At 43.5% G+C, this 27,881-nt stretch overlaps 2 protein-coding genes across 3 annotated transcripts; both read left to right on the top strand.

Moving 5' to 3' along the window:
- Positions 1 to 19: 19 nt before the first annotated feature.
- vars2 (valyl-tRNA synthetase 2, mitochondrial) lies at positions 20 to 19,251 on the top strand. The gene is made up of 29 exons (XM_080011226.1): positions 20 to 517; positions 602 to 683; positions 856 to 956; positions 1,047 to 1,168; positions 1,278 to 1,344; positions 1,560 to 1,657; positions 1,747 to 1,828; positions 2,680 to 2,799; positions 4,852 to 4,960; positions 5,087 to 5,175; positions 5,964 to 6,054; positions 7,349 to 7,476; positions 8,058 to 8,161; positions 9,282 to 9,363; positions 9,708 to 9,784; positions 9,993 to 10,080; positions 11,316 to 11,409; positions 12,158 to 12,228; positions 12,629 to 12,754; positions 12,857 to 12,961; positions 13,355 to 13,423; positions 13,533 to 13,611; positions 14,321 to 14,451; positions 15,021 to 15,173; positions 15,296 to 15,550; positions 17,033 to 17,144; positions 17,722 to 17,915; positions 18,669 to 18,818; positions 19,028 to 19,251. Exons 1-29 carry the CDS (start codon positions 323 to 325, stop codon positions 19,106 to 19,108), a joined length of 3,255 nt encoding a protein of 1,084 aa, XP_079867352.1. The 5' UTR covers positions 20 to 322; the 3' UTR covers positions 19,109 to 19,251.
- A 490-nt stretch (positions 19,252 to 19,741) lies between these two features.
- Positions 19,742 to 26,973, top strand: mgat1b (alpha-1,3-mannosyl-glycoprotein 2-beta-N-acetylglucosaminyltransferase b). 2 transcript variants are annotated; one of them, XM_079998949.1, is made up of 3 exons: positions 19,742 to 19,997; positions 22,371 to 23,576; positions 25,355 to 26,973. In XM_079998949.1, exons 2-3 carry the CDS (start codon positions 22,707 to 22,709, stop codon positions 26,054 to 26,056), a joined length of 1,572 nt encoding a protein of 523 aa, XP_079855075.1. In that variant the 5' UTR covers positions 19,742 to 19,997; positions 22,371 to 22,706; the 3' UTR covers positions 26,057 to 26,973. The 2 variants fall into 2 exon arrangements, with proteins under 2 accessions (XP_079855075.1, XP_079855076.1); XM_079998950.1 differs by lacking the exon at positions 19,742 to 19,997 and adding an exon at positions 20,792 to 20,885.
- The last annotated feature ends 908 nt before the right edge of the window (positions 26,974 to 27,881 follow it).

Genomic DNA, 27,881 nt, shown 5'->3' on the forward strand with positions numbered 1-27,881 from the left:
GGGTTTCCATTACAACAACGTTACTTTTATCGAAATTAATGTTACAAACATACACGGGAATGTATATATATATACTGTGTGTATATGACTACATTGAAAGGTCGTGTCTGGAGTTTACCCACACGAGTACTTGACATTGAAGCGATACGTTGTATGGTAGTATATCGTCAAGTTGTATGGTGTATTTTTCCGTGACTTTTTTTCATGACCGCCCGATATCAAGAGGCGTACGAGTTCATCGCATTTGCGCCGACGCGGCAGGCACCATGGTTTTGTTTGGCACTCGTCACCTAAATCTTTCCACTGTCTCGTGATTTGGAAGATGTGGAGGAGGGCAGCCCGTGCCCTCTGCTTGACGTTAGCACAGAGAGGAGGGCGCGCAGAGTCGATCAGACACTGTTCCAACAACGGGACTAAACCCTCAACACAACAACAAAAGACCTTCCTGCGGACCAAGACGGAGAAACAGAAACGGAGACAAGAGAGAGAGAGGGCCATATTATCCAGTCAAGACAGTGTAAGTTAATGATAAAGCAAAGGTCTTCTTAACCAATGTTTATAACTCCAAAACTTGTCTTTCACTGCCCCCTTTTTTTCCCAGAATAAAGAAGATAATGGAATAAAATGGAGCGAAAAAGAGAAGATAGAATACATTTCTTCAACACTTCCTGGGGAAAAGAAAGGTGTTATGTTATGGTTATAATAATATTGTATGCAGTAATAGTAAAACTGTATATATTCTATTGTTATAACCATTTATATATCCAGTGGAGATTTCGTTTTCAGCGTAAGATTTCTCAGGTGTTCTTTCTCTCTCTCTGAGAAACGACTGTCTTTTGTTTTTATATTTCACAGACACCACCCTGCCTTTTCCACCATCCTACAGCCCAAATTATGTAGAGTCCAGCTGGTATCAGTGGTGGGAGAAAGAGGGGTTCTTTGCTCCAGAGCAACATGTGAGAGTCTGAACATCTTTTTAATCAATATGAGGTATATGAAAAAACTTTTTCAGAAGTTGATCTCATTATGTGTTCTCATACTTTTAGGACACACTACCACATGCAGTCAACCACTCCTTTTCCATGTGTATCCCACCACCTAATGTGACTGGCACTTTGCACCTTGGCCATGCCCTGACTGTGGCTATAGAGGATGCCTTTGTTAGATGGTAATTATTATAATAATAATAATAATTATTATTACTATTGTTATTGTTGTTGTTGTTGTTGTTGTTGTTGTTGTTATTATTATATTAAATCAAATTAAATTGCATCAAGGAGAAGAATGCAGGGCTACAGAGTACTCTGGGTACCTGGTTGTGACCATGCAGGTATCGCCACACAGGTATGTTGTGTCTCTCTCTCCCTCTTTCTTTTTCTCTTTGTCTCTGCATGTGTCCCTTTCGTTACATTTTTTCTGTACCATTGTACCCATGGATTTTTATGGTGTACGATGAATTTCAAGTACCCTAAGTGAATCTTCTCATTGCTATGTGAATTTCTATAACGTGTGTTCTCAAAAAATGTGATCTGATCTTTCTTTTGTGTTTTCCCCGCCAGACTGTGGTTGAGAGGAGACTTCTCCAGAAACAAGGGAAGCACAGACGCGACCTCAGCAGGGAGGACTTTCTACAGGAGGTGTGGAAATGGAAGAATGAGTGAGTGGGCTGCTTTTGTATCTGCTATTCATCTATTTGCGTGAAGGCTTTTGAGGGCTGGTTGTTGACATCTTTTTTTTCTGTCTCAGGAAGGGAGATGAGATCTACCAGCAACTGAGGAAGCTCGGGGCTTCCCTCGACTGGAGTCGAGCGTGCTTCACCATGGATACAGTAAGAAAGCCATTATGATACTTTGCCGGCAAAAGTCGCTCGCGTCATTGATAAAATACATTATTACATAACCATACTTCTATTAGGAGAAGTTTTTGACCAAAGTGAATTACAAAAAGACCATTTATCTTTAATGGTTAAACAAATTGTAGCATTTGATAGGTTTGATAAGTAACATAAGAGAGTCAAACATAAGGGTAGAAGGGAATGATGGGTGAGACATGACAATAATAATTAAACATTAATAATAATAATAATAATAACAATAATAATAATAATTATTATTTTTTATTATAATGAAAATAAATAATAATAAAAAATAATAATAATTAATAACATCATATTGGGTGAGGTGTTTCATAATGGAGGGCATTATGGTTGGGGGAACAATTTCTTATAATAAACAAAGAAAAACACATTTAACACAATATCAATGTATATCAAGACGTTTGGAAAATGATCCAACTGAGGTTTATCACATGTAACTGTATTTTAATTTAAAGTGTCTCAGAATTAAAAAAAACACTCACATATCCCAGAACTTCCACCAGGAGAGACTACAATATTACATATCATGGAATATCCTTTTTTCAGCACAACCCTTTTTTCATCCTAGAAAGACAAATTATAGAATTATCTCCCTTCTCTAGATTCCCACCGGATACCAATTCGCTCCCTGCCTCAGAACACATGCAAGTTAGGAAATTGCTCTCGGATGTCAATGACCTCTTGATGAAAGGCGCCACGCGGGCTGCCTTGTGCCGATATTGAATTGGGTTCAGCCCCCTGTAGCCCTGAACTGTAGTAACAGGGTGGAGATTATGAACTTATATTTTGGGCATGTGTTTTAGGGTTTCAGCGGGGCCGTGACTGAGGCCTTCGTAAGACTCTGCGACGCCGGTCTAATCTACCGCTCGGAAAGGCTGGTCAACTGGAGCTGCGCCCTGGAATCGGCCATCTCTGACATAGAGGTGGTGAAAGTTTGAACTGTACTTGATTCATTGTTTCGCACGGGGGAGTTGCCATTCATTGTGTATAATTTGACTAATTGACGTATTCTTTTAGAGTGGTATACGTTCACACACAGATCAGCCGCAACATTTAAACCACCTGCCTAATATGGGGTAGGTCCCCCTCGTGCCGCTGGAACAGCTCTGACCTGTCGTGGCATGGAGTCCAAAAGCCCTCTGAAGGTGTCCTATGGTATCTGGCACCAAGACGTTAGCAGCAGATCTTTTAAGTCCTGTAAGTTGTTTCTAGCACATCCCAGATATGCTCGATCTGATTGAGATCCGGGGAATTTGGAGGCCAAGGAAACCATTCCTGAACATTTTTTGCATGTGTGGCAGGGTGCATTATCCTGCTGAAAGAGGCCACTGTTATCAGGGAATAACGTTGCTATGAAGGCGTGTACTTGGTCTGCAACAATGTAAAGGTAGGTGGTGTCAAAGTAACATCCACATGAATGCCAGGACCCAAGGTTTCCCAGCAGAACATAGTGCATCCTGGTGCCAATTCTTCCCCAGGTACATGACGCACATGTACCCGGCCATCCACATGATGTAGAAGAAAATGTGATTCACCAGACTAGACCACCTTCTTCCATTGCTCCATGGCTCCTTGCTTCCATTGTGATGCTCATTTGCCCATTGTAGCCGCTTTCGGCAGTGGACAGGATGCAGCATGGGCACTCAGACTGGTCTGTTGCTACGCCGACCCATACACAGAAAGCTGCGATGCGCTGTGTGTTCTGACATCTTTCTATCATAGCAGCATTAACTTTTTCAGAAATTTGTGCTGCAGTAGCTCTTGGGTGGAATCAGACCAGATGGTCTAGCCTTTGCTCCCCACGCACCTCAGTGAGCCTTAGGCATCCATGACCATGTCACCGGTTCACCAGTTGTTCTGCCTTGGACCACTTTTGGTAGGTACTAAACTCTGCATACCAGGGACTGGCAGGGCTTGTGGTGTACAAGACCTGCCGTTTTGGAGATGCTCTGACCCAGTCGTCTAGCTATCAAAATTTGGCCCTTGTCACTCAGATTCTTACACTTGCCAATTTTTCCTGCTTCCAACACATCAACTTAAAGAACTGACTATTCACTTGCTGCCTAATATATCCCACCCCCTGACAGGTGCCATTAGAAGGAAATGAGCAATGTTATTAACTTCACTTGTCAGTGGTTTTAATGTTGTGGCTGATATACCGGTATATTGCCACTGGATTTTACCAGTAGCTGGTCACTGGGTGGAGAATTAATCTTTTTTTGCTACAGGCAGCTGTTGTCCACTGTCTCCTATTGCTAACCTTGTGTCAAAAATATACAGTACTTCTGACCACAATATCGAGCCATTTGAAATGGCAAGTATATCAAAAATTATTGTGGGTCAATACAATTTACAGTTTTCAATGTTCAGTTCTAAAAACCTGATTTGTCTTCTGATTTGGGAAAGAGAATCCTACCTGGTAGATTAGCCATTTGGCAGCAATGTTCATTTCATTGATCCGAATGATGCATATGTTGTTAAGTCTCTTCCTCTTATTTGAAGTAGACCGACGGCAGCTCCTCCAAATTCTTGGGTTTGTGACATCACATGACGATGTCTCCCCAATGGCTGCAGCCCCAGGGCTATGTGGGGGATTCCCCTAGTATGTTTACATGCGTTTCCATGACGATTACCTCTCTTTGCCACACTAGGACAAAAAGTGGAATATTTCATAAACCTTTGGCTAAAGTAATAGCACACCTGTCTTGATCAAGCCGGTCAATTTGATATATTTTGCATGTATGTGACTTGAAAGCTGGGGGAGGACTGAGTGAAAAGCCGCTGAGTGGGGAAAAAAAGAGAAAAAGTCAATCTTTGTTTACCATGCAGCAAAAACACCAAAGCCACCACCTATAAAAACAAGTGGCAGTATATGGAGTTATATCATATTGAGATACAAACCATGAACCGTAAGATTTTCAACAAAACGTCTGTACCACTTTAAACTCATGCAACCCTTTAACATTGTCCCAAAGATCGATTCAAAGGAGCTCCCTGGCCGGACAATGCTGTCCGTCCCAGGCTACGAGAAGAAAGTGCAGTTTGGAACCATGATCACCTTTGCTTATCCCATAGAAGGACAGGGTGAGTATCATGGAGTCGGGGTGTAAATTTGAACCTATACTGGGAGACCGTCCCAGTTAGCCACATTTAATTTACTCTTCATTCATTTGCACGTATTTTCTCTTTCCTCTTGATTTCCTTCTTAAGACGGAGAGGTTGCTGTGTCGACCACCCGCCCGGAGACCATGCTGGGAGATGTGGCCATAGCCGTCCACCCAGACGACCCTCGATACCAGGCCAGTGGAAAAAAAACAAACAAAGCAATCCTTTTGTTCAATGACTTATTTTAAGTTCTGTTATTATGTCAGAGTTTTTGGATTAACTCGAAGTGTCTGAATAAATGGCAACAATAAATTGGAAACAAACTAAATAAAAATAGGAATACTGCTTCGTCGCTGTTGCTTGTTCCTAGAGAATGTTTAGCTGGCTGTGACAGATAGTGATAGACAGTGGTTTGATACTGTGACAAAATGTACTTAGATAACTTTGGACAAAAACGTCTGCTAAATTAGGTAATGTAACGTAATGTAATACAAGAATTGGACACAAAGTGGTGCTAATGCCAACAAAAGGAAGACAATTTGTGCCCATCCAAACATGGGAGAAAAACACTCTCTAAATCAGTGGTTTCCAACCTGGGGAAACCTTGAAGTAAAAAAAAAAAAAAAGTCAGAACCTCTGCTCTTAAGAAATAAATAGCTGACAACTAGTTGAAATGGAAACTCCTTACTGAAAGATAAAACATAAAACAAATGTCAGTTGGGAATAACATTGTCGACATTAAGAAGACCGGTTTTAAATTAGTCTGTAAAATAAATACAAACAAACAAATACAAAAGGTCTATGGGGACGGCCAGTTCCATAATGACATTTTTAAAAACATGGATGTGTGGCGAATGTTATAGTAGGACTGGGCCGAAGGATTTTTCAAAGCTTTGTCAATTATTTTGTTATGCTGTTTAAGAGCTGTTTGATAACTGTAAATGTTGTGTGAAATTTGTATTCTTGTTTTTTACTTTGTTAGGTGGTCCACGGCAAACACTGCAGACACCCGTTCACCGACAGACTCATCCCCATTGTGACTGACACAATGGTGGACATGGAACTAGGAACAGGTCCGCCTCACAGTTCTCTTAAGATCAATGGCACACACTCTTTACCTTACGAAAGCCTTCATCTGGTGTTGGTAGGGGGTTGAGTTTGGAGGCTTAACCGGGTCATTCTCATGAAACCAAACTGTCTGAAATGAATTGATACACAGAGTGAATCATTTTATTCGTCCAACAGGTGCAAATGCACTTAACACACACACACTCACACACACACACACACACACACACACACACACACACACACACACACACACACACACACACACACACACACACACGCATACAGGGAGTGGTGACGACCATGAACACACACACACACACACACACACACACACACACACACACACAGAAGGAGGGAGTAGGCGCTGGCGAAATTCAGCCTCTGCATTTCTCCTATCCTAGCTGTCCTTCCTCCAGGGGGGGAGTCAGGAGCAGTGGGTAGCCTTCACTTCAATGGCGCCCGGGGACCAATTCCATGTGTAGATCCATGTCATGGTCAGGGACAGGACAGGAAAGTTTTTAATTGGGGTGCTTTTCAATATTAGAGGAGACCCATGTGACCACGGGGAGAACAGGCAAACCCCACACAGAAAGGCCCCTCATCGGGGGATAACCCACCTGAGCACGGTGCCAACAGCGCCCAAGGTGGCAGTCGAACCCAGGATTTTCTTGCTGAGAGCCAGCAGTGCAAGCACGGTGGAGCACAGAATGTGAAATAATTTATTTAAAAATAAAAAGTACACAACGCCTACTATATGGCCCACTTGATTGTTTTTAACTATGATATTATTATTATTTTAGTTGTTTTTGTTGATGCTTTTCTTATCAAAAAATGCATTACCGTAATGCGTCCAGACAATTAAAGATGGCTGTTACGGTACACAATACATGAACATGAACACAAGAGAAAAATGTATACTCCCATCACTACATCACTACTCTTTTCTATTGTCTTGATTAAATGTTAGAAAATTAATGTTTCTTCCAAAAATATGAGATTTCCATTTTTACAGTAATGTAGGGGTACATTACCATAACAATGTATTTTTGCCCGGACACAATACAGTAATTAATTTTTTGATCAGAAAAGCACAGGAAAAAAACAACAAAAATAATACCATAGTTAAAATAAACTAAATCGGCCATATGGTTGTCAGTGTGTACGTCAATATCGAAAGTAATTATTTCACATTCTCTGTGAATACATATGTATGTATGTGAAAAATGTTTTTGGACATGGTTTATGGTGGTTACATGAGAATGACCCAACCACTCCCACCTGCGTGGGTCTTTGCAGGCGCGGTGAAGGTCACGCCAGCCCACGACCACGCCGACTTCCTGCTCTCCCAGAGGCACTCGCTGCCGTGTCCCACGGTGATCACGGGCGACGGGCGAATGACTGCTTCCTGCGGCGTGTGGCTGGAGGTGCGTCAACTCACCACCACCACCACCTTGGATTTTCATTTTATTGCCTCAGGAAGTATGGCGTGAAGCTGGGAAAAACCTTGACACCGACAGGAAGTAGCTTTTCAATCTTAATTCACTCACTGGACATACAAACGTTCTTTATCAGAATTCACCGGTCAACCAAAACAGTTTCTTTGAAGGTTAAATAGCTAAAATCCCAGATTTTATCTCACCTTATTGCACACTGTCAGAATTGGAAGACAATTAGCATTAAAAAAGCTGAACAGTCTGGGAAAATTGAGAATGAAATAATAAAATAATTCAATAATTAATAATGAATAATAAAATGAAATAGAATAAAAAAAAAAAGTTAAACATATATAAATAGCCAAAAATATAGAAAACAGAAATAATCAGATATATAAAAAGAGTCAAATATATACAAATCAGCCAAAATAACTAAATAACGAGAAAACAGAAAATAGTCAGAAATTTAATTTAAATATACAGAATATACCAAAAAAAATCAATATTATACCAGCATTTCGGCCATTTCTACACTGAAGTCATGCTGTAATCCTTCCCTTATTTATTTTCAGGGGTTGAAACGCTTCGATGTCAGAGAACGAGTTGTGGATGCCCTGGCAGAGAAGCAGCTCCTCAGAGGGGAAAAGGACCACGCCATGTCTCTACCGATATGCAGGTACAGGGAGACACACCAGGGGCAAAAACCAGATCAATTCCTTTTCAACATCCCAGATTTTTACACATTTAAAGGAACGCTATGTAACACGTCGTGTGTCCGAATTGCACCAAATTGGACACTGCACGTCCTTTGGTCCCCTGGCAATACACCCACCAAGTGCGAAGTAGATCGGATGAACGGTTGTCGAGATAATCGAAGGTCATACAGACAGACAGAGATTCCCTCCTTTATAGTTAGATATAATATACACCCGACATACACAGGATTCTCTCCAGGTCCCTGAGGTGATTTTAAGGGATTGAATTTCATCCTAAGAAATTTAAGCACTGGAATACCTTGACAATAGCCACTTTTTTGCTGAATTGCTTGCATGAAAAAAACGTCACCAATGAAAACCTATGATATTCCGCCTGGTTTTGTTATTCAAATCGTAACATAATAAAAAAACACTCCAGAATCACTTTAACCACATACATTATGCCAGGGAAATGTACATTTAATCCAGCATGGTTGGAATGGAAACAGACAATTATAATAATTGACAATTAGATTACAATTAAATTATAAATCAATTAATAAAGATCACATTGAAAATGTATTATACTTGTTTTGCGCGAAGTCCTTGAAAATCAGTACTTGGAACTACTTTAGATTCCTTGAATTTAATTTTGTAATACCAGAGTGAACCCTGAGTACAGTATATAATACACAGAGTATCTTCCCCTTTATGGTCAGGTTTAGATTTACACTGTGTGCTTTGAAACATTTATGGGCTGTCACAGAAATGTCTCTCCGAATGGAAGACTAATAGATTTTTAGGTTTGGCAATGACCGCAGTCAATGGATATTTTGTGGTAAATGGGTCACATCCGAATTGATCTTTAAAAGTCCCCAAGGCATTTCCAACAATGTAACATGAAACTGGATCGTAGGCCCCAGAACGGTATCTTGTTGCTGTTTTTTGGGTGCTTAATTCATCATACCTACCTGACATGAAACATTAGATGCTACACAAGCTGCTGTTTTAGTATCTCTCTCTCTCTCTCTCTCTCTCTCTCTCTCTCTCTCTCTCTCTCTCTCTCTCTCTCTCTCTCTCTCTCTCTCTCTCTCCTCTCAGTCGCTCAGGGGACGTCATTGAACCGCTGTTGAAGAAGCAGTGGTTCCTGCGCTGCGACCAAATGGCCAGGAGGGCAATACAGGTAGCCGAGTGGCGTTAGGCTTCCCAGGGCTCTGGGCTCTTTCCGCCCCAACATGCGTCAAAGCAACGCAAATGAATGAATCACAGTCAGTTTATATACATTATATACATATGATACATTTATATACAGTATATTATACTAGGAATTTGTACTGGTAAGGTTTGGTGCGTTTCACTACAGACGATTAAGTGTTAAAATAAAAATAAAAAAGTGTATGTGACTGATTGGTTGAAAGGTGGGGGCGGTGGGAGTGTGTGAGTGAGAAAGAGATAATCAGTGGGAGGGCAGAGAGAGAGAGACAGTGATAAATGTGATAAATGGATGAAAGTCTCTTTGTCCTTCAGGCTGTGGAGGACGGAGAGCTGGAAATCATCCCACACTTTTACACCAAAATGTGGAAGAACTGGCTGTCCAACATCAGGTCACTAAGCACATCTTCTTTTCGTCGAGTTGATGCATCTAAAACGTTTAAGTGGCCTGACGGTGACGGCGACAACAGATCCTTTTATCTAGGGTTGTTTTGTTTTGTGAACAACAAAAAAAAAAATTAAAACAATCCAGATAAAAGTGTTGTTGTGACAGCCCCCGGGCGGTCAACAATGTCCCTTTTGTTTTCTCCACGCCAACAGCGACTGGTGCGTCTCCAGGCAGCTGTGGTGGGGTCATCGGATTCCTGCGTACAGGGTGTCGCTTCCCAGTTCGCACGGCGACCAAGAGGTTGGGCTTGAGTTGGATTGCTTATTTTTTTATATATTTTTTCCCACTGCATGAAAAACCCGGTCACACACGCTAACATCCGGCATTCGTCACCAGTGGGAAAGGTAAAACCCGGGTCTCAGTCCCGGGTCAAATGACCCTGCAATAAACACCGTTTTTAAAGGGCTCCACCTCCGATCGGCTCCGATGTGAACAGGACACCCGGGTCGACACGCTAACTTTGGCCCCTTTACCTGCGCGATGCATTCCGGACGCTGGTGCATAAATAGACAGGAATATCCCTGTATTATTTCATAATTTCATATCCGATTTAGAATCCAAAATCCAAATCAGAAGTTATTGACTTTTTTCCAAATGGGGCACTGTGAAATGTTTTGAGTGTGGGGATCGCACCGTGGGGACCACAGTGGAGATCCCCCCCGCCCGTCCCCAAGCCACTCCAGCACCGCGCCAAGCCGGTCCCTGCTGCCAAAGAACCGGTGCTCCATGCTGCTTCTACTGTAGTGTCGGGTCGTTCATGAACGATCTGATTCTTTTGAACGGCTCAAAATACTTTTTTTTTCCAAGTTGTACAGTTTTATGTCGTTGTTTGTTTATGTTACTGTTTGACACTCGACCATGACACGTCTCTTTTCCAATGTGTTTGTGACGTCGAACGTGACGCACCAGAAAAAAACTGCATTTCTCCTGGCATTGGGAAAGGTGTCAGTCGCCTATTTTTAGTGGGTCAACCTGCTAATTTTGGTGTGAAGACGCTATAGGAAGAGATGAAATACTTAGTTATCAAACTTTGGCACTGAATTCCATAGAATGTTTCTATGCTCTAAAAGCCACGCACAGGGCGTCTCTCACGTTCTCACGTAGCAAATGTGTAAGTTCAAATTTGGAAACTCTACGCAGAGGTGTTGTGCAACTCCTGGCGTTTCACATAGAGACGCTAAATACAAATAACAACAACAAGTAACCGTTTCCGGGTAAACATAAATTGAAATGGCAGTGACGTGATCCCGTGCCCCCTGGTGGATTAGCCTTGTATGACTCTGGCAAGGCCCCAAAATGTGTACGGTACAGTATATGTAAGTAAAAGATATGTAAGTGTTTGTGTATTGTGTACTTCAATAGTTAGGCCTGTTACATCCCAAGCGCTAGTTCAATGTTGAGGAACATCAGTAGAAGTGAAGCATGTGTTTAAAGAGGGATTATTATCTATGAAGTATTCCGTGTCTCTGTGACAGGAGCTGTGGGTGTGGGGACGGAGTGAGGCTGAGGCCAGAGAGAGAGCTTTGGCCAAATACGGAGTGATGCAGGACTCGCTAACGTTGACTCAGGGTGAGTCAACTCCCACACTCATTGGCTCGTTTGCCATCCCATCATTTGATTAGTAGTTTTATTTGTAGTTAATTTTTACCGGTGGTTGAGAGCGGTTTCACATGAAGCACGTATTCATGGATCACAGCTTCACAGGCCAGCACCAGTTTTTTTTTGTTTTTTTTTTGTTTGTTTTTGGAACTGGGCTTCAAATTATGTAAATAAGTCAGGTTCATAAAATAATGACATTATTAACGTCCAGCTGTTTTGATACAATTCCACATGGGTTGTGAAGTCGGCTTCTGAGCGACCACAGCCTTTTGATGACAAGTCTGTCGATCACTTTGTTCACTTTCGCTCTTTATTATTGATCCCAGAAACTCGGGTTTGTTTATCACTGGTTACCATGGGGACAGTCTATTGCAAGTCCACCCCCCATCGAGAGGTGAATTTCTATTTCAACAATGGTGAAGGTTGGACAGTTTGCGTATTCAAAAGTTATGTATATTATAAAAGGGGTGATGATGGAAAAACAGACAAAACCAGCAGCAACACTAGAAGAAGGTACCGACTCTCCAGGGTGCTATTTGTGATATCGTTACATGTTTGCCTCCTTTTCCCTTACGTGTGTGTGTGTGTGTGTGTGTGTGTGTGTGTGTGTGTGTGTGTGTGTGTGTGTGTGTGTGTGTGTGTGTGTGTGTGTGTGTGTGTGTGTGTGTGTGTGTGTGTGTGTGTGTGTGTGTGTGTGTGTGTGTGACCCCTCATTCAGACCCTGATGTGCTTGATACCTGGTTCTCTTCTGGGCTCTTCCCCTTCGCCATGCTGGGCTGGCCGCAGCAGGTATTGTGTGTGTTGAACATGTTTTTATTTTCACAAGCTAAATCCCACATTGGTACATTGGGAGTGAATTTCTCTGTCCTGAATTCTAATTGAATGTGTAACTCATATTTTATTGTGCTTCTTACTTTGCGGGCTTCTTACTATGTCTTGTTTTATTTTATTTTAGTTTATTTGTTTTTTTATTAATTAGATTTATGTATTATTATATTTTATTTCATTTTTTATTCCCACTCTCTCTGGTTTAAATTTTCTTCAGTTGTGTTTATTTTATGCTGCCTGGAGCATAAAACACTTTGTAGCGGTTTGTTCTAAAAAAGCGCTATACAAATAAAGATTTACTTAATTACATGAAACCAAAGTCACCTGACATGTTAACCCCGCTGTCCTAACTTGACTGCAGACAAGTGACCTGAAGCGGTACTACCCCAACTCCATGCTGGAAACAGGAAGTGACCTCATCTTCTTTTGGGTGGCAAGGATGGTTATGCTGGGCACCGAGCTGACCGGGCAGCTACCGTTCAATAAGGTAAACCTGCTAATCGCAACGGTATGAACCAGGACGGAGTCACATTACAGAAGATTCACGGGAAAACAACTCCTGTTTCCCCTCTGCTCGATCTGACGTCAGGTGCTACTTCACTCTCTGGTGAGGGACAAGCATGGCAGGAAGATGAGTAAGTCTCTCGGAAACGTCATCGACCCGCTGGACGTGATCTCCGGCATCTCGCTCGAGGTTGGTGCCAAACTGGGCTCATTACCATTTATGATGATAAGTTAAAGGTCATTAAAGTTCTGATCATTGAAATCAGGCGGATTTTTTTCAATGGTTGTACTAATACCGATAGCATGACATCCATACCGGTTTCTATGCTTTTTTTCAATGCTTGTTTTTTGTTGTAAATATTGGATATTGAATATTGGCAATGCTCAGTTAAAGGTCATATGCTGTTTTGAAATGAAAACATCTCTGCCATACATTAACTCTTACTGTACAGATCTTTTATTCAATTTTTGGCTTTTCAGTATTAAACTTCAGTATTGAATACCACGAAATGCTACTCTGCCAACATCCACCCTCGATAGGGGTCCATTTTGTCATGGCATCCCGTCTCTCCTCTCTCCCCAGGGGCTTCAGCAGAAGGTGACGGAGGGTAACCTCCATCCCAGGGAGCGGACCGTTGCTTTGGAAGCTCAGGTCAGTGCACATCGCTAAATTAGCGGGGTGGCCTTGCCAAAGTGAACACGCTCACTCAAGCATTCCCCTCTATTCTCATTCTCTCTCTTTTTTCCCTCCACCCCCCCAGAGGAAAGACTTCCCCAAGGGAATACCCGAGTGCGGTACAGATGCTCTGCGATTCGCTCTGTGCTCATACCGAGTGCACGGTGAGTGGCTCTCCTCTCTTGCCGCTCCGTCTGCCACAATAAGAAATGATTTGTCGACCATACGGAACAAACTTTTCATGTATTGAAAAAATACAATTTAGTGTATTAAAAACTTGAATATATGGAGAGATATATGGAACATTTAAGATGCAATATATGTCGTAATTTTTCTCTTCAGGAATTTCAAATATTAAGAAAGTATTTTTCTATAATTCAGATATATTTTTAGTATATTTATGATATCTGAATATATTTTAAATATATTTAAAAAATATATATTTCAAATATATTTATTATAGTTTTTACAATATAATAAAAGCACAACAATAACGGGAATAATCCTGGTATATTGGTATATACTGCAAATATAATCGTAATTATATTTTCCAATATGTATGAAGATTATACTAATTTCGAACAAATGCCTATGGTGAAAATACTGTAAGAAAGGTGATTAATTCACTCAAATGATGGAAAAACCAGGAATGCCAATACGTTAAACCACCACACAGAGAAAATATGTGGAAAGCCATTGCGCTCACTTTGGAAGGAGCCTAGAATTTAAGGCTTACTTCTTTTAATTTAACTCTATATCATTTTTAATCATGTTCAATTTATTGTGTTCTGCGCCTGTACATAGGCTGTGCGCTTTAATTGTTGACAAGTGGGACAGTAATTCCGTTCGTAACTCTGTTTGTCCTTCCGTCAGGGGAGGACATCAGCCTCTCCGTGTCCCAGGTGCTGAGCGGCCGGCACTTCTGCAACAAAATGTGGCAGACCGTGCGCTTCACACTGGGAGCGTTGGGAGACGGAGGACCAAGGCCGCAGAAACTGGCTGAGGTGATGGGGGGGGAGGGGGTCATTCAATACGTTTTTTTGTTTTTTATTATATTACGATGCTGACTCATTTATTTAATCTCCCCCGTGAAGGAATAAACATCTCCGGGGATGAATCAAGTGTCTGTCTGTCTAGTAGTCAAAACCGTAAAATTCTATAAAAGTAATAGTAACAATATAAATATAGTTTGCGTTATTAACTCACAGTATCAAACGTAAACATAAAACTTTGCCAGACACCGACGTTTGAATATTTATTCATACTTGCATCCGTAACTTTGACTGTAACCTGTGTTTGTAGGGCCCCATCAAGTGCATTAATGGCGAACCCTAAGTTACAATACACATTTGACAACAGACATATTCCTTTGAGCACCGACGTAACAGGTGGAAAAGGGCGAAAGAGCCTCCCTTGTTGATTGGTAAATTCCGATAAGTGAGGTTTCAGTTTAATGGGGTTCCACTGTAAACTGCAGAAGTGATTTATAGCCATGTAGCAAGAAAGGGGTGGGCAGCAGTTGTTGACTGCACGATAATTCAAAGCACTTGTCTCTCCTGCACTACGCTCTCAGACGACTCCACTGAGCGGCGTTGACCGCTGGGTGTGCTCCAGACTCCACAGCACGGTGCTCCAGTGCCAGAAGGGCTTTGAGGCACACGAGCTGCACGCCGTCACTGCTGCCCTGCATTCCTTTTGGGTGCACAGCCTCTGCGACGTCTACATAGTAAGGAGCTGCCAAGACGCATTTATCAAAAACAAAAAACAAAAAACAAAAAAAAAAAAAAAAAAAAAACCTGCACTTCCTGGTCCTTTCCCTCATTGTATGTGTCTCCCTGTCTTGTGCAGGAGTGTATTAAGCCTGTGCTTGGCCAGCAGGGAGGGGGCGCGGCGGGGCAGAGCTGCACAGAGCCGGCAGAGAGCGGCAGGCAGGCAGCCAGGAGCGTGTTGTATCACTGCGTGTCTGTCTCGCTGGCCCTGCTCTCCCCCTTCATGCCCTTTCTCTCCGAGGAGTTGTGGCAGCGGCTCGGCCCGCTCCGGCCCCACACAGACACCGTGAACACCAGCTTGTGCTTGCAGCCCTATCCCCGGCCTTCTGAACTGGTAAAACTCTTTTCACAACAGCTAGGGGACTTTTAGGGGCAGTTTCGCAGACGGGATTGAATCTAAATCAGGACTAAAATAATCCTATTTAAACTTATCCAGAATTGAAAAATGTCCTTCTAAGACGTTGCTTCATTTAAGATGAATTAATGCTAGACTAGGAAGTCCTACACCAGGGGTGGCCAATATGTCGATCGAGATCGACTTGTAGATCGCAAAGGTAGAGCGGGTAGATTGCGCGCCATTCAAAAAAAAAATATTTTTTTTTTTAACCGATCTGACCATCAGGTTGAATGAGCTTAATTTAAAGCTGCAAGGAAAAGTCAAAACCGTGGTCAACATGATCAGTTCAGTTAATGCTTTCAAACGAAAAATGCAACTTCTGTCCTCAAAGCTGCAGCTCCATGATTTGGGGAACTTTCAAAACCTCGCATCAGAGCTGGAGACCCAAGGGAAGGCGTGTGCACAACTTGACAGTGCGCGCTACACAGAGCAGATTGAAAACTGTCAGACCGTGACAAACGGTTTCAAGACTTTGCTTTACTCGAGCCAATGGCTACATTTATGTGCTGCCCATTTAGGGAAGATGTTGAGGTTGATTTATTCGCATCAAAAATTGCGACACTGTTTCACCTGAACTGGTCTGCAGTGGAGGATGAGATGTTGACACTACAGGCTGACATTGAGCTGAAGTCCAGGGCTCAGGGACCGTTTTGGAACCTACTCACAGAGGAAAAGTACCTAAACATGAGGAAATGTGCTACCTCCTTGACTGCCTTATTCGGCTCTACTTATTTATGAGTCAGCCTTTTTCCACATGAAGATTTTAAGTCCAAATACCGTTCCACCATGACCGATGATCTTTGGGAGCCTGCTTGAGGCTGGCTACCAGCAGCTACTGTCCGGACTATGCAACCCTGGCCGACTCCATTCAGTGCAAGTCGTCAGAGTAAGGTAGTGACCAGAAATGAATTTAATTGTATTGTGCTGTAAGGGTTCATGCAGTTATGCAAGGTATGCCAACATATATTGTATATATAAAGTATACTCAGTGTGTGTGTGTGTGTGTGTGTATATATATATATATATTTAGCATTTTTTAATGCAGGTAGATCATTTTGACCTGGTCGATTTAAAAGTAGCTTGCAAGCCGAAAAAGTGTGGGCACCCCTGTCCTAGACTAATGTAATGAAGGACCAGTCAGCTCCTTGTGTCTGGTCTTGGTGCTGGTCCACATCCATTAACCCAAAGATAAACCTGCCTCTGGCCAGGTTTAATTCAAGCCTTCACTTAGAACTAGATGAGCTCTAATCTCCCCTCTGGTAATCCGATTTCTTTTAAACTAAGACTAGGGCAAGTCTGAGCCTTTATCTTGTCGGATATCTTCTGAAACCCCCATTTCAGGGATGCTTGTTTTCCTTCGACCCTTCTGCGTCAGCGCTATTTGTTTTCCTTGTGTCTCAACCTTGTCCATCCTGCCAGGCACACTGGCACTTCCCCGAAGAGGAAGCGGCATTCCTGCTGATACAAGAAGTGGTGCGCGTCGCCCGGTTCCTGCGGGCCCAGTGTGGCCTGACCAAAGAGAAGCCCAACAGTGAGTTTGAACACCTGCCGTGATCTATAAAGGCTCTTATACTGGGAAAACTAAAATAACCCCACTTTGTTCATTTTTTTATAATACTACATTAAAAATAGAGATAAATGCTTTTTTGTGACAGTCACCTGGAATCAGTGCTGTCAGGCTATTGGAGTAAAGAGCTTAATTTAGAGAGAATAACTACATCAAAGCTTCTGGTGGAGGTCTATATGAGTTGCAACATCCATTACATTAGAAGTTCACATTGTACGCTTTATTAGCGATTAAAATAACAAAAGTAAAATTTTAAAAAGGTGTTTGTAAGGAAATTAAACCGCTTCAACTATTGTTTGTTTTTGTGGGTGTTAATGTTGATTTTATGTCAAGAACCTGCTCTGACTGGCTGCTGTGTCAGAGGGGTTGGGCTGAGGACGGAAAACAGAGAAAGTGATATAACTTGAACTTGAAAGAGTTACGTAGTCCTTAAATAGGCAAAGGCAAGGGGGGGAAAAAAAGTCTGGGACAATGGGTGACCATTCGGAAATATTTGGGAATGTCAAAGGTCATTGTGCTTTCTTTCCTCTGTGCGCTCCAGTGTGGGTGGTATGTTCACCCAGCCAAGGCCAGAACCTCCTTGGCTTCGAAGTGGCTGTGAAGACACTGAGCCGTGTCTCCAACCTGCACATCCACTGTCCACAGGTCACCGGGGGCCCACTCCCCCCTCCTCTCCCCACGGGGGGCGCAGTGGGTGTGGTGGACCACACCTGCCAGCTTCACCTTGAGGTCCAGGTGACTATCCCATGCAAGGTCTTACAAGTAAAAGTAAATCTACTGGGAGTTTTTTCCCTGACCCGCTGGAGGTTAAGGCCCCTTGAGACTGTACTGTGATTAAGGGCTTTAGAAATAAACTTCACTTCACTTTACTTACTGTTGTCGAATGAAAAATCAGACACTTTCAAAAAGTAAATGTTAGATGTAAAAGTAGGCTGACATCTTTTATTTGCCAATCCGAAATAATTTTGTGGATGCAATAAAATGTGTACTTATTTCCTTTATAAACAGTTAACTGTGTCCCATATCACTCAATGGTCGTGTCTCTATCCATACCTCTACATTCATTCATTCACCCACTGTATATGTTCAATAATTCAATATTTATTTATCCATCATCCCTTTTTGCACATTCTATCTCCTACCATATGCTGCTTGCCCGTTGCACACACATTGTAAATAATGCTTATTATTGTTTTTCAGATCCTATTTAGTGTTTTGTGTAAATGCTTTTCTTAAAATTTGTTTTAATTTTTTTTGTTATTTTCTTACCGTTTGTTCTGTACGTACTGAGAGTAAAATTTAGTGTACTGTATGTGTACACCTACTTGGCCAACCAATAGCCTGATTCTGATTCTGATTCTGCTGAAACCGCTAAACTGTGCTATTTCCGCATGATCTCCTTCCGTGACGTCCCCAGTATCGCACGCCTTCGCACAGCAGAGGCTCCTTGCAACTCTGGAAGGTTTCTCATCTCGTTCTCTCTTCTAGGGCGGGCGGAATGTCAAGGGACAGATCTCCCAGCTCTCCGAACGCAGGAGGAAACTCCTCCCCAAGCTGGAGGAGTGCCTCTCCAGGACCCGAGCTCCAGATTACCTAGAGAAAGTTCCGGAGCGTGTGAGGCACGAGATGGAGAACAAGGTGGGTCAGAGGATCCACAATAAATCCTTAATAATAACGTTGAATAGAATCTCTACCAAGCATTGGAGTCCACTTTGTTTCTCGCTATATCAATGTTGTTATTTAACTATTTTGGAATTATTAGAATTGTCAATGGAGAATGCGAAAACGTGTGTGATTTTTCTTAAGTTCCTTAATTAAAACATTCCTCTCCGCCATTGACCAATCAGATCTCCGCCTTGGAGCGTGAGCTGAGGAACATTGAGCAACAGCTGTCAACGCTCCAGGGAAAGAGACGGCAGAACGCATAATGGTAAACAGGAAAAAAGGATCCGGGAGTGACTCACATATTGGCTTGTTTTATGAGCAATAAACAGACCTCAAATGCATCTTATGCTGCAGTCTGTGAATGTTCACACTTCACAAGAGGTTTTATATATGCGTGCGTGTGTATATATACACACACACACACACACACACACAATTTTTCCCCTGTTTTTCGTTCAAGAGCATGCAGCAATTTAGAGTCTGAATACTGTAAATCCCTATGTTTCTAGACAAATCTATGCATCCCTAAACAAATGAATAAATAAAAATGCGCGGATAATATTCTAAATGAAATAAAGCGTTGCTATCATTGATCAAGATTCCGGAGACATCCGTTAGAGCAGTTTGTTGACATGCCGTGGTGGTGCTGCCTTCATAAATCGTGATGAAGCTATTTTATGCAAAGATGGAAACGTCAAGCAAAGGCAACTTTGTTCATCGTTGACGGGACGCGCGACCTGCTGGTGACGTCATATTTCCCCGAGTTTTCCCGTCGCTGGAACGCAGCATCTGTCGCTATGGTGAAATGCAGATCTGGAAGCGCGCGTGCTGCGCTGTCATTGGTCGGGTCTAATTGGACAATCCGGAAGTGGACTCTTGTCAGTGGGAAACGAAAAATGGCGTCATCGTGCATCATGAGACCGCCGGAGCCAGTCCCCAACAGACACCGCTGAATGGAGGAGGAAAGGGAAACGAGGCTGCCCACGGTGCGCGGACGGACGTGCGGGGCTCCTTTCTTTCCAGGTGTCACCCACTGACACGCGGACGCTGCTGCACCCCGAACAGGAGCGCCGGGTCCCGCTCCGCGACTGATAGCGGCCCGGGGGGCCGGGAGGAGGATGGTCGGTGGGAGCGCAGCGGGATTGTGGCACGGTGAGAGCCAGGCGCTGACTGTGGGCGATGGGGTCCGGACTCTTCTGTAACGTGCCGCGGTCCGAAACCTGGAGTGTCGGCGTGCGCCTGGTCTCAGTTAGCCAGGCTGCTAGTTTTAAGCTAGGTGAAGGTAGCTTCGCCAGTCCTCTCGGGGAGTGGGAGCCCTGGCAACTGAAACCTACTGTAGGAGTCGACGCCTGGAGATTGCTTTTTAAATATCAATAGAAAAAATAGCTTTAAATAGTATTATCAAATGTTTTTTTTTAGCTTCACTTTATTGTGATGCTAACTAGTGACCAGAACACCAGTCTGAATGTTTATTCGGCCAAGTGCATTTTCATATACAAGACATTTTTATTGGTAAAGCTCAGTGTAATGTTATATAGACAACATAAAATAAGCTAAGCAGTCAGAAAAATAAAGAGAAACAATACAATGTTTGAATTAAAAGGCTATGGCAGGGAAGTGGCCGCATGGTTGCTACTAGTATTGGCTGAGAGCATACATGTAGACTGTATTGGATTTTCTGTACAGGGTGGATAGATATGTAAACAATTATACGAGCATGGATAACAAAAGATGGGTAGGTCCAACTGATCACGGCGTTGGCGCAAAATTATTACGATCTCTAAACATTGTGTGACGCAAGTTTCCCACGACCGCGTGAGGTCACAATAATGTTGCCACGTAACGTTGTCCTCCCGCTTACTTACACGTTTGCCTGCGGGCTCAGACAGGAGCGGGTTAAAGAAGCGTGGAAGTTTCAGTCTCTGCGAGAGCTTAGCGCAACAATTCCCCTCCCACTTCCACAGCCTCCCCTTGTGTGTGAGCACGCCGACTCTCTCTCGCGTGGACAATGAGTAGGTGGACTCATTGGCTCTTACTCAGGTAAAGTTTTATTTCTTTTTTTTTTTTTTTTTTCTTTTGATGATGTAGTATTTTCACGTCCGGCTCCGTTTTTCCCCAACTCAAATCAAATGTAGCCCATCTGCTTTTAGTTTGGTTGAAGCCCTTCTCTCTATCGCCTTTGCTGCTGTTCTGTTTGGAAACCTGCCCGTGTACACAATGTAAGTTCGTGATTTTAATTGAAGCCAACACTGTGTCACACTGCCAGTAAATTCTGTCTTCCACTTTGTTATGATAGCGCTAACGGTTTTCCAAAGAGCGTTGTTTAATATGATTTCACGGTTATTTTCTAAAAGTTGACAGTAATGAGAGATGAATTAGGTTGACATCTTGAGGGGGCTGTCATGTCAGTTGAGCACGGCCAGGGACCCGTTGCTAATCGGATAGTTTGTGCCTGGCAGTCAAATGTCCATCCCTAGTTTGAGATTATTGTCGACCTATATTTATCTCCAGTAATTGGCTTGGACACCTTGCGTTAAATCTCCTCCTGAAGAGCTTGGGTGACCCTCAACTTCAGTTACTTGTTTAATCTCCAGCTTAACTTCAAGCATTCACTGAAGTACAGATCTTGCACTTTGTCAGAGCTTGTTGTGCGTTATCTTTCATTTGAAAGCGTTGGCTGATTAGGGACAACCACGTGATTTCCAAAAACCCTGTTCGATGAGTTGCCTTCATTGATATGTTTGCCTACAGGAAATTGGACTTTGACTGTGCAGCACAAGACCCAGTTTATTCCGATGAATAGAAGCAGTGGTTCACGTGACGAGGCAGCTTTCTATGTTTGCATATTTATTGCAGGCTTTGTTTGTTTGTTTTTTTTCATTTGTTTTTATTAAGGAGAGAGTGCTTGTTTAAGTGTCAAGCCACAGCTGTAAAAATAAAATTATTAACATGCACAGCTCTTCATGGCTAGAGAACCAGAGCACAGATGTTTATGCTTTTGTGGACTGAGCAAATGTTTCATTGAGGTGTTTGGCTAACGCACGAAGAGGACTTTAATTTTATTTTTCCCCCCCAAAGTTAACACAACTGAAATCAATCAAAATTGTTGGTAAATCAGTCACCCTACTGAATTTACTCAGTGGAAACAGAAAATGCCTTCTTACTTTTGGGTTTTTGAATGAAGTAGTTTTCCCTGATAACACGATATAAATGGACTTCACACGCCACAAGAACCAATATCATTTTCAAGGTAATGTCACAGTTGGTTAGGTGAAATCAAGCGGTAAGTGCTTTTTCCAGGAAGTGTTGATCTGCTGACATCTTGGTTTATGTCAGCTGCCTGACAAAGGCTATTTAGTGTCAGTGCTGTAGATCACACAGAACACAAAAAGTGTCAGGAAATCCTGTCAGCCCATCTGGTCATGTGGTGTACAATAGACTACGAACATAGCTGGTTTGCACCTTTGCTCTCTGCCTCATGTCAAAGAGTGCTGAATTTATTTGCATTTTTTTGTTTTGATTCAGGATGGTGGCAGAAGGATAACGTCCAAGAAGAAGTAGCATTCCCTCACCCCAGTGGCCCCGAGTTTCCTCCTCCCTTTTTTTTTCCCATACTTTCTCAGCACCCCCAATCTCACCCCCAGTTAAACTATTGTCTTTCTGTCCCAGCTCTCCTAGAATGCATAAATGAATTTTTCATGGACCTTGCTTTATATGGTTCCCAGGACCTCAAATCCCTTAAATCAAATCCCCCTCACCTGTGAATGAAATCCTGGCCAGTGGTGGTTTATCTTTTTATGTTCCCAAACCGCGCCTTTTCCTTTTCCTGAAGCCGCATCCCTCCCTTGCTGCGATCGTGCCATGGTGCGCAAGAAAGGTTCCCTCATTCTGTGCGGAGCTTTCCTTTTCGTCGCCTGGAACGCTTTGCTGCTGCTCTACTTATGGGGGCGACCGCCGGTGGGCCGCCACGGAGAGGGCGGGGGCGCAGAGCCCGGGGGGAAGGAGGAGTGGGGGGCAGGCAGGGCTAGAGCAGGTGGCGTCAACCTGGCTGGGGAAGTGATCCGACTGGCGGAGGAGGTGGAGGTGGAGCTGGAGACCCAGAAGAAGCTGCTCAAGCAGATCGAGAGCCATCGCTCACTATGGGCAAAGAGGAAGGACCTCGGCAAAAGAGAAAGCGACGGGCCCATGGCGGAGCAAAAGCAAGAGGATGCCAAGATGACGCCAGAGGCGCCACCTCCCCCAAAAGACACTTCAGATAAGGAAGAGGGAACCGTGGCCACCAAGGCCAAACTATCACCAGCGACAGTTCCCACAGAGGTTAAGGACATTAAACAGGAAGACGGGGCCAAGGAACTGACCGTTCAGAATAATGAATTGGACGTTACCAGCACCAGCCCTCAAACTGTCATCCCCATTTTAGTTATCGCCTGCGACAGGGTGACTGTTAAGCGGAGCCTGGACAGATTACTACAGTACCGCCCTTCCGCCGAGCTCTATCCCATCATAGTTAGCCAAGACTGCGGCCACGCCGAGACGGCCCGTGTGATTGGCTCCTATGGCGTTCAAGTGACGCACATCCGCCAACCCGACTTGTCAGACATCAGGGTGCGGCCGGAGCACAGGAAGTTCCAGGGCTACTACAAGATCTCCAGGCACTACCGCTGGGCTCTCAACCAGGTGTTCAACACCTTTTCCCATTCCACCGTGGTCATTGTGGAGGACGACTTGGAGGTAAGACTTTGGTTGGCCGCCGCAGAGCTATTGGTTGGCCACTTTGTGATTTGTTATGAAAAGGCAGCAGTCTAAAACAGTGCTTCTCAGCCTTTTACAGATGAAGGACCCTTAATTTGATCTGCTTTAGGCCACGGACCCCATTTGATTTAGTCTCTGCGACCCCAATCTAAGAGGATTTGTATTGTTGGATATGATTTTGTTCAAACTTCTGTACCTGTCTGTACTATATTTAGGGGGATTGTGAAACTATGACCAAAACAGTGATTCTTTTTTTAAAGCATTTCTGGGGCTTTTTTTTTTTTTTTTTTTTTTTTTTTTTTTTTTTAAAAGAGAGCAGTGGAGAGAGACAGGAAATTTCCTCTATGGTACACAAACTACTCTGGTTAAGCAACCAGTACTGCCCCTTAACAGTGATTATTGTACATTCTCTAATGGTGCTAACGTATTGGAAATGGCACAACAGTGAAGTTGAACTATTAATCATTTTGCTGGAGACCTCCCTGGAACTCCCTAGAAGGGCCACTAGAAGTCCCCGGACCCCACATTTAGAACCACTGTTCTGAAAGATTGTATGCTTTTCAGAGAGTCTGTCGGTTCAAAAGGAGTCCGTGGAGAATGCCTGACCACTCATCATGCTCTCCAGAAGTTGCTGTTTTATTTTTCCATTTTCTTTTACTTAACTCAAGTAAATGTAGCGGTTGAATGAAGCGTTAGATTTTCAGTCCAACTTGGCCACAGCACAGACAGATAGCAGTCTCTGATGTCGTTGTTTGAAATTTCCATATTAATTTCCATAGATTTACATGTTACATGACTCTTTGATGGAGGGAGTCTGGCGTGTAAATAGACCCTCGCTCAAATTCAAAGTTGGCAAGTCAGAGCTGATGTTTGGTTGCATCACATTCTCACTTTAGTTCCAGAGGCGTCAGCGTTTGTGATATTAAAAAGAGAGAAGCGGTCTGCAGTGCAATCAGTTTGCTCTCTCGCTCTTTCTGTGATTACACTGCCGTCCCTCAAGGTGTGTGTGTGTGTGGCATCAAAAAACAATCGTTTTTATGGTTTTGACTGAATTGCACTAGCTTCCGTAGTTAGAAGTTTCTCTTTTAATTTGCCAAAAGTAAAATCCAAATCTTTGTACAGTGAGGATAAATGTCCCATTTCAAGCATTGTACAGCCTTGGAACTAAGTGAAAGCACAGATAACGGTGTTTACATTTCCCCCTCCCTGTTTTTTGGGGATGAGTATAAACAAATGTCTTAACAGTCCATGTCAAAATTCTGGGTAACGAGTGGTTCTTGCATTTTGGTGAGGGGGGGTGAAAAATCACTGAGTTCCAGCAGCAGCTTTGTTGAGAGAAACGTTGTTCCCTTGAAGGGAGGGGGGCGGCAAAGCATGGGTGTGTGTACACTTTTTTTTTTTTTTAATCAGACAACAGAGGAGGTGCTTTTTAAATGCTTTTTGCTCTGTTTTTCTTGGCTCATCCTTTCTAATCGACAGAATAGTTGGAGTACAGGCACTCCTCACTTAACGACCAAGTTCCGTTTCTAGGACCAGGTCGTTAAACAAATTGGTGGATAAGCGAGGAGCCGTGTTATTTCATGCTAAGGGGGCGTGGCGATGGGGAACGCTAGTGTAGTCAACACTGACAGACTGTGGGAACGAGACTGAGAACGGTGATGAGATGTATATAGTTTAGGTAGTATAGTATATAATATAGTATTCTTGATTTTGAACGCTGTGTGTGATTGGTCTCCACCCCTGGATGTGTGTTGCAGGTGGCGCCTGACTTCTTTGAGTACTTCCGAGCGCTGTACCCGGTGCTGCGCTCGGACCCCAGCCTGTGGTGCGTGTCGGCCTGGAACGACAACGGTCGGGACGCCCTGGTGGACCCCGGCGGGGCGGAGCTCCTCTACAGAACGGACTTCTTTCCCGGCCTCGGGTGGATGTTGCTGAAAGAGATGTGGGATGAGCTGGAGCCCAAGTGGCCCTCTGCCTTCTGGGACGACTGGATGCGGCAGCCGGAGCAGCGGCGGAACCGCTCCTGCATCCGCCCGGAGGTCTCCAGGACAATCACCTTTGGTCGCAAGGGCGTCAGTCTTGGTCAGTTCTTCGACCAGTACCTGCGCTACATCAAGCTCAACACTGAATTTGTGCCTTTCACCAAACAGGACTTGTCTTATTTGGTCAAGGAGAAGTATGACGAGCGCTTCATCAAGGAGGTCTACGACGCTCCGCTGGTGAAGATGGAGGACTTGCAGCAGGGAGGCAGCCTGAGGGGAACGGGTCCGTACCGAGTGCAATACTCGAGTCGGGACAGTTTCAAGGTCCTGGCTCGCAACTTAGGGGTGATGGACGACTTGAAATCGGGAGTCCCTCGCACCGGGTACAGGGGCACAGTCAGCTTTCTGTCCCGGGGCCGAAGGGTGTTCTTGGCGCCCCCAGAAGGGTGGACGCGGTACGACGTCAGCTGGAGCTGAGGGACGTAGCAGCTGCAGAGTGTTGAAAGGGTGGAAGACGGCAGAGCAGAGCAGAGGAGGGGAAACTCTCTCAAACCAAAGAATTTCAGTTGGTCACAGAGCAAAACCGAATGACCTTGCTCTGCGGGTGTCGAGGCACCGGGCAGGCAAACTTTAGGGTGTCAAGTGTGCCGACAGGATGTTTTTGTTTTTTTCCATAGAGCTTCTAGAAAATGACTGCTGCTCAAAGGTCCAAATGACCAGATCTACTTAAACAACTCAAATCAAACATGTCCTCGATTATCAGCATTCCTATTTTAAGGTAATTTACGATAACAAGACATAAATACAATGTTGCACCAGGCGCCAACACGACAAATCCACAAGAGATTAGTTTCACAGAAAGGGGTCTGATAATGTTGGCTTTATTTAATGTCAGGCCGAGTTGCCCTATTTACAGCCATCTTGCTGTCTGACCTAAAGTAAAAATAGTTCATTTTGAACAAAAGAAAAGCGATGTATATGACAAATGATGACTGACGTTATTTTTTAAGATATTGTAACTCACCATGAAATTTGTTTTTTTTAAAAGGCTGTTTATGCTGCAAATGGCTAAAGATCATTTGTTCCGGTATCTGTTGTTCATCCTGTTTCAGTGTTATCACCACTTGCCCTGTAATGACATCCAAACCATGGTTTGGTAAAGTTAGGTTTGTTGAAAAACCAAAAAAAAAACAACAAAAAAAAATAACTTTTGTTTCTGCAACAGTAAATGTGGGTAGGAGTTGGATTGGTCTTAATCGTTGTACTGTATTCACATTTGGGAATTTATCCAGACAGTTGACTGAAGGACTCTGATGCCTCTACAGTGATGTGGGGGAAAAACCACTACCTGATGTGTTTATAATTTTAATACATTGCAAATAAAACCAACTATTTTGATATGTGTTCATGTCTGGGGAGTCTTGTCTGCATTTCTGTTGGATGTAAAATACGTTGACAGACTGTTAAAGCTGCTAGCTGTCAGCAGTACCATGGAAGTCTTATCTCTCACTCGCCTTCCTTTCACACCCGTCTTCCTGTTGAGTTGCCCTCAACATTTAATATTTTCCCAGAGCCCCCCTTTAGTTGACCAAGACTGCCAGTGCACACTGTTCCTACTGAAGCCCTGGTTATACCGTTGCGCCGCGCAGGTGCGACAGCTGGCACACGGTCAGAATCCTCAGAAACCACGGGTGGCGTTAGAAAGTACTGTGTGAAGCAGTAAGTAGTAAACTAAGAAGAGCGCTACACTGCAAACATGGCTGCACGCACGGAACTGCGCTTGTGCAAAGGGGTGTTCGTGGTGGTTGAAATGACAGCGTGGAAAAGGAGCTGCTCTGTCGGCCTGTTCCAGGCAGAGTCCAGAGGGGCAGGTTGAAGTTATGTCCTGCTCAGCAGTTTATTAAAGAGGAAGTTACTGAATTATGGAACACCGTCACAATGAGTAATTACTCTCCCTCATTGCAAGACTCAGGAAAAGCTGCACATTAAGTACCAATAAAATCATTCCCTTTTATTTGTAAAATGAACTTTGAAACGACCGTTAATTTACAGTCCCCAAACCTGAACGAGCCGTTTTCATATACTATTTTGTCTTGTGTCAAAAATTGGTACACATCTGACCTGTGCTGCAGATCAATGTTGTCCAACATATTAGAAATAAAACAGCAAAACGCTGATCTCCCATCGCTTCCAATGCAACTCCAAGGAACAATCCTCACACCAAGTCAGTTCAATCGGGAAACAAGTAGATGCCGCTCCCCGGGGCCACAAGCCTCTGAGAAGCCTGGGATAGCCTCGTAAC

Source organism: Zeus faber, assembly GCF_960531495.2.
Source record: "Zeus faber genome assembly, chromosome: 1".
Classification (NCBI taxonomy): Eukaryota; Metazoa; Chordata; class Actinopteri; order Zeiformes; family Zeidae; genus Zeus; species Zeus faber.

Coding starts and splice junctions, on each gene's coding strand:
- vars2 (XM_080011226.1), top strand. CDS start 323: ATGTGGAGGAGGGCAGCCCGTGCCCTCTGCTTGACGTTAGCACAGAGA. Junction 1,345..1,559: donor ATGCAGGTATCGCCACACAG/GTATGTTGTGTC, acceptor TTTCCCCGCCAG/ACTGTGGTTGAGAGGAGACT. Junction 12,229..12,628: donor TGCTGGGCTGGCCGCAGCAG/GTATTGTGTGTG, acceptor ACTTGACTGCAG/ACAAGTGACCTGAAGCGGTA.
- mgat1b (XM_079998949.1), top strand. CDS start 22,707: ATGGTGCGCAAGAAAGGTTCCCTCATTCTGTGCGGAGCTTTCCTTTTC. Junction 23,577..25,354: donor TTGTGGAGGACGACTTGGAG/GTAAGACTTTGG, acceptor TGTGTGTTGCAG/GTGGCGCCTGACTTCTTTGA.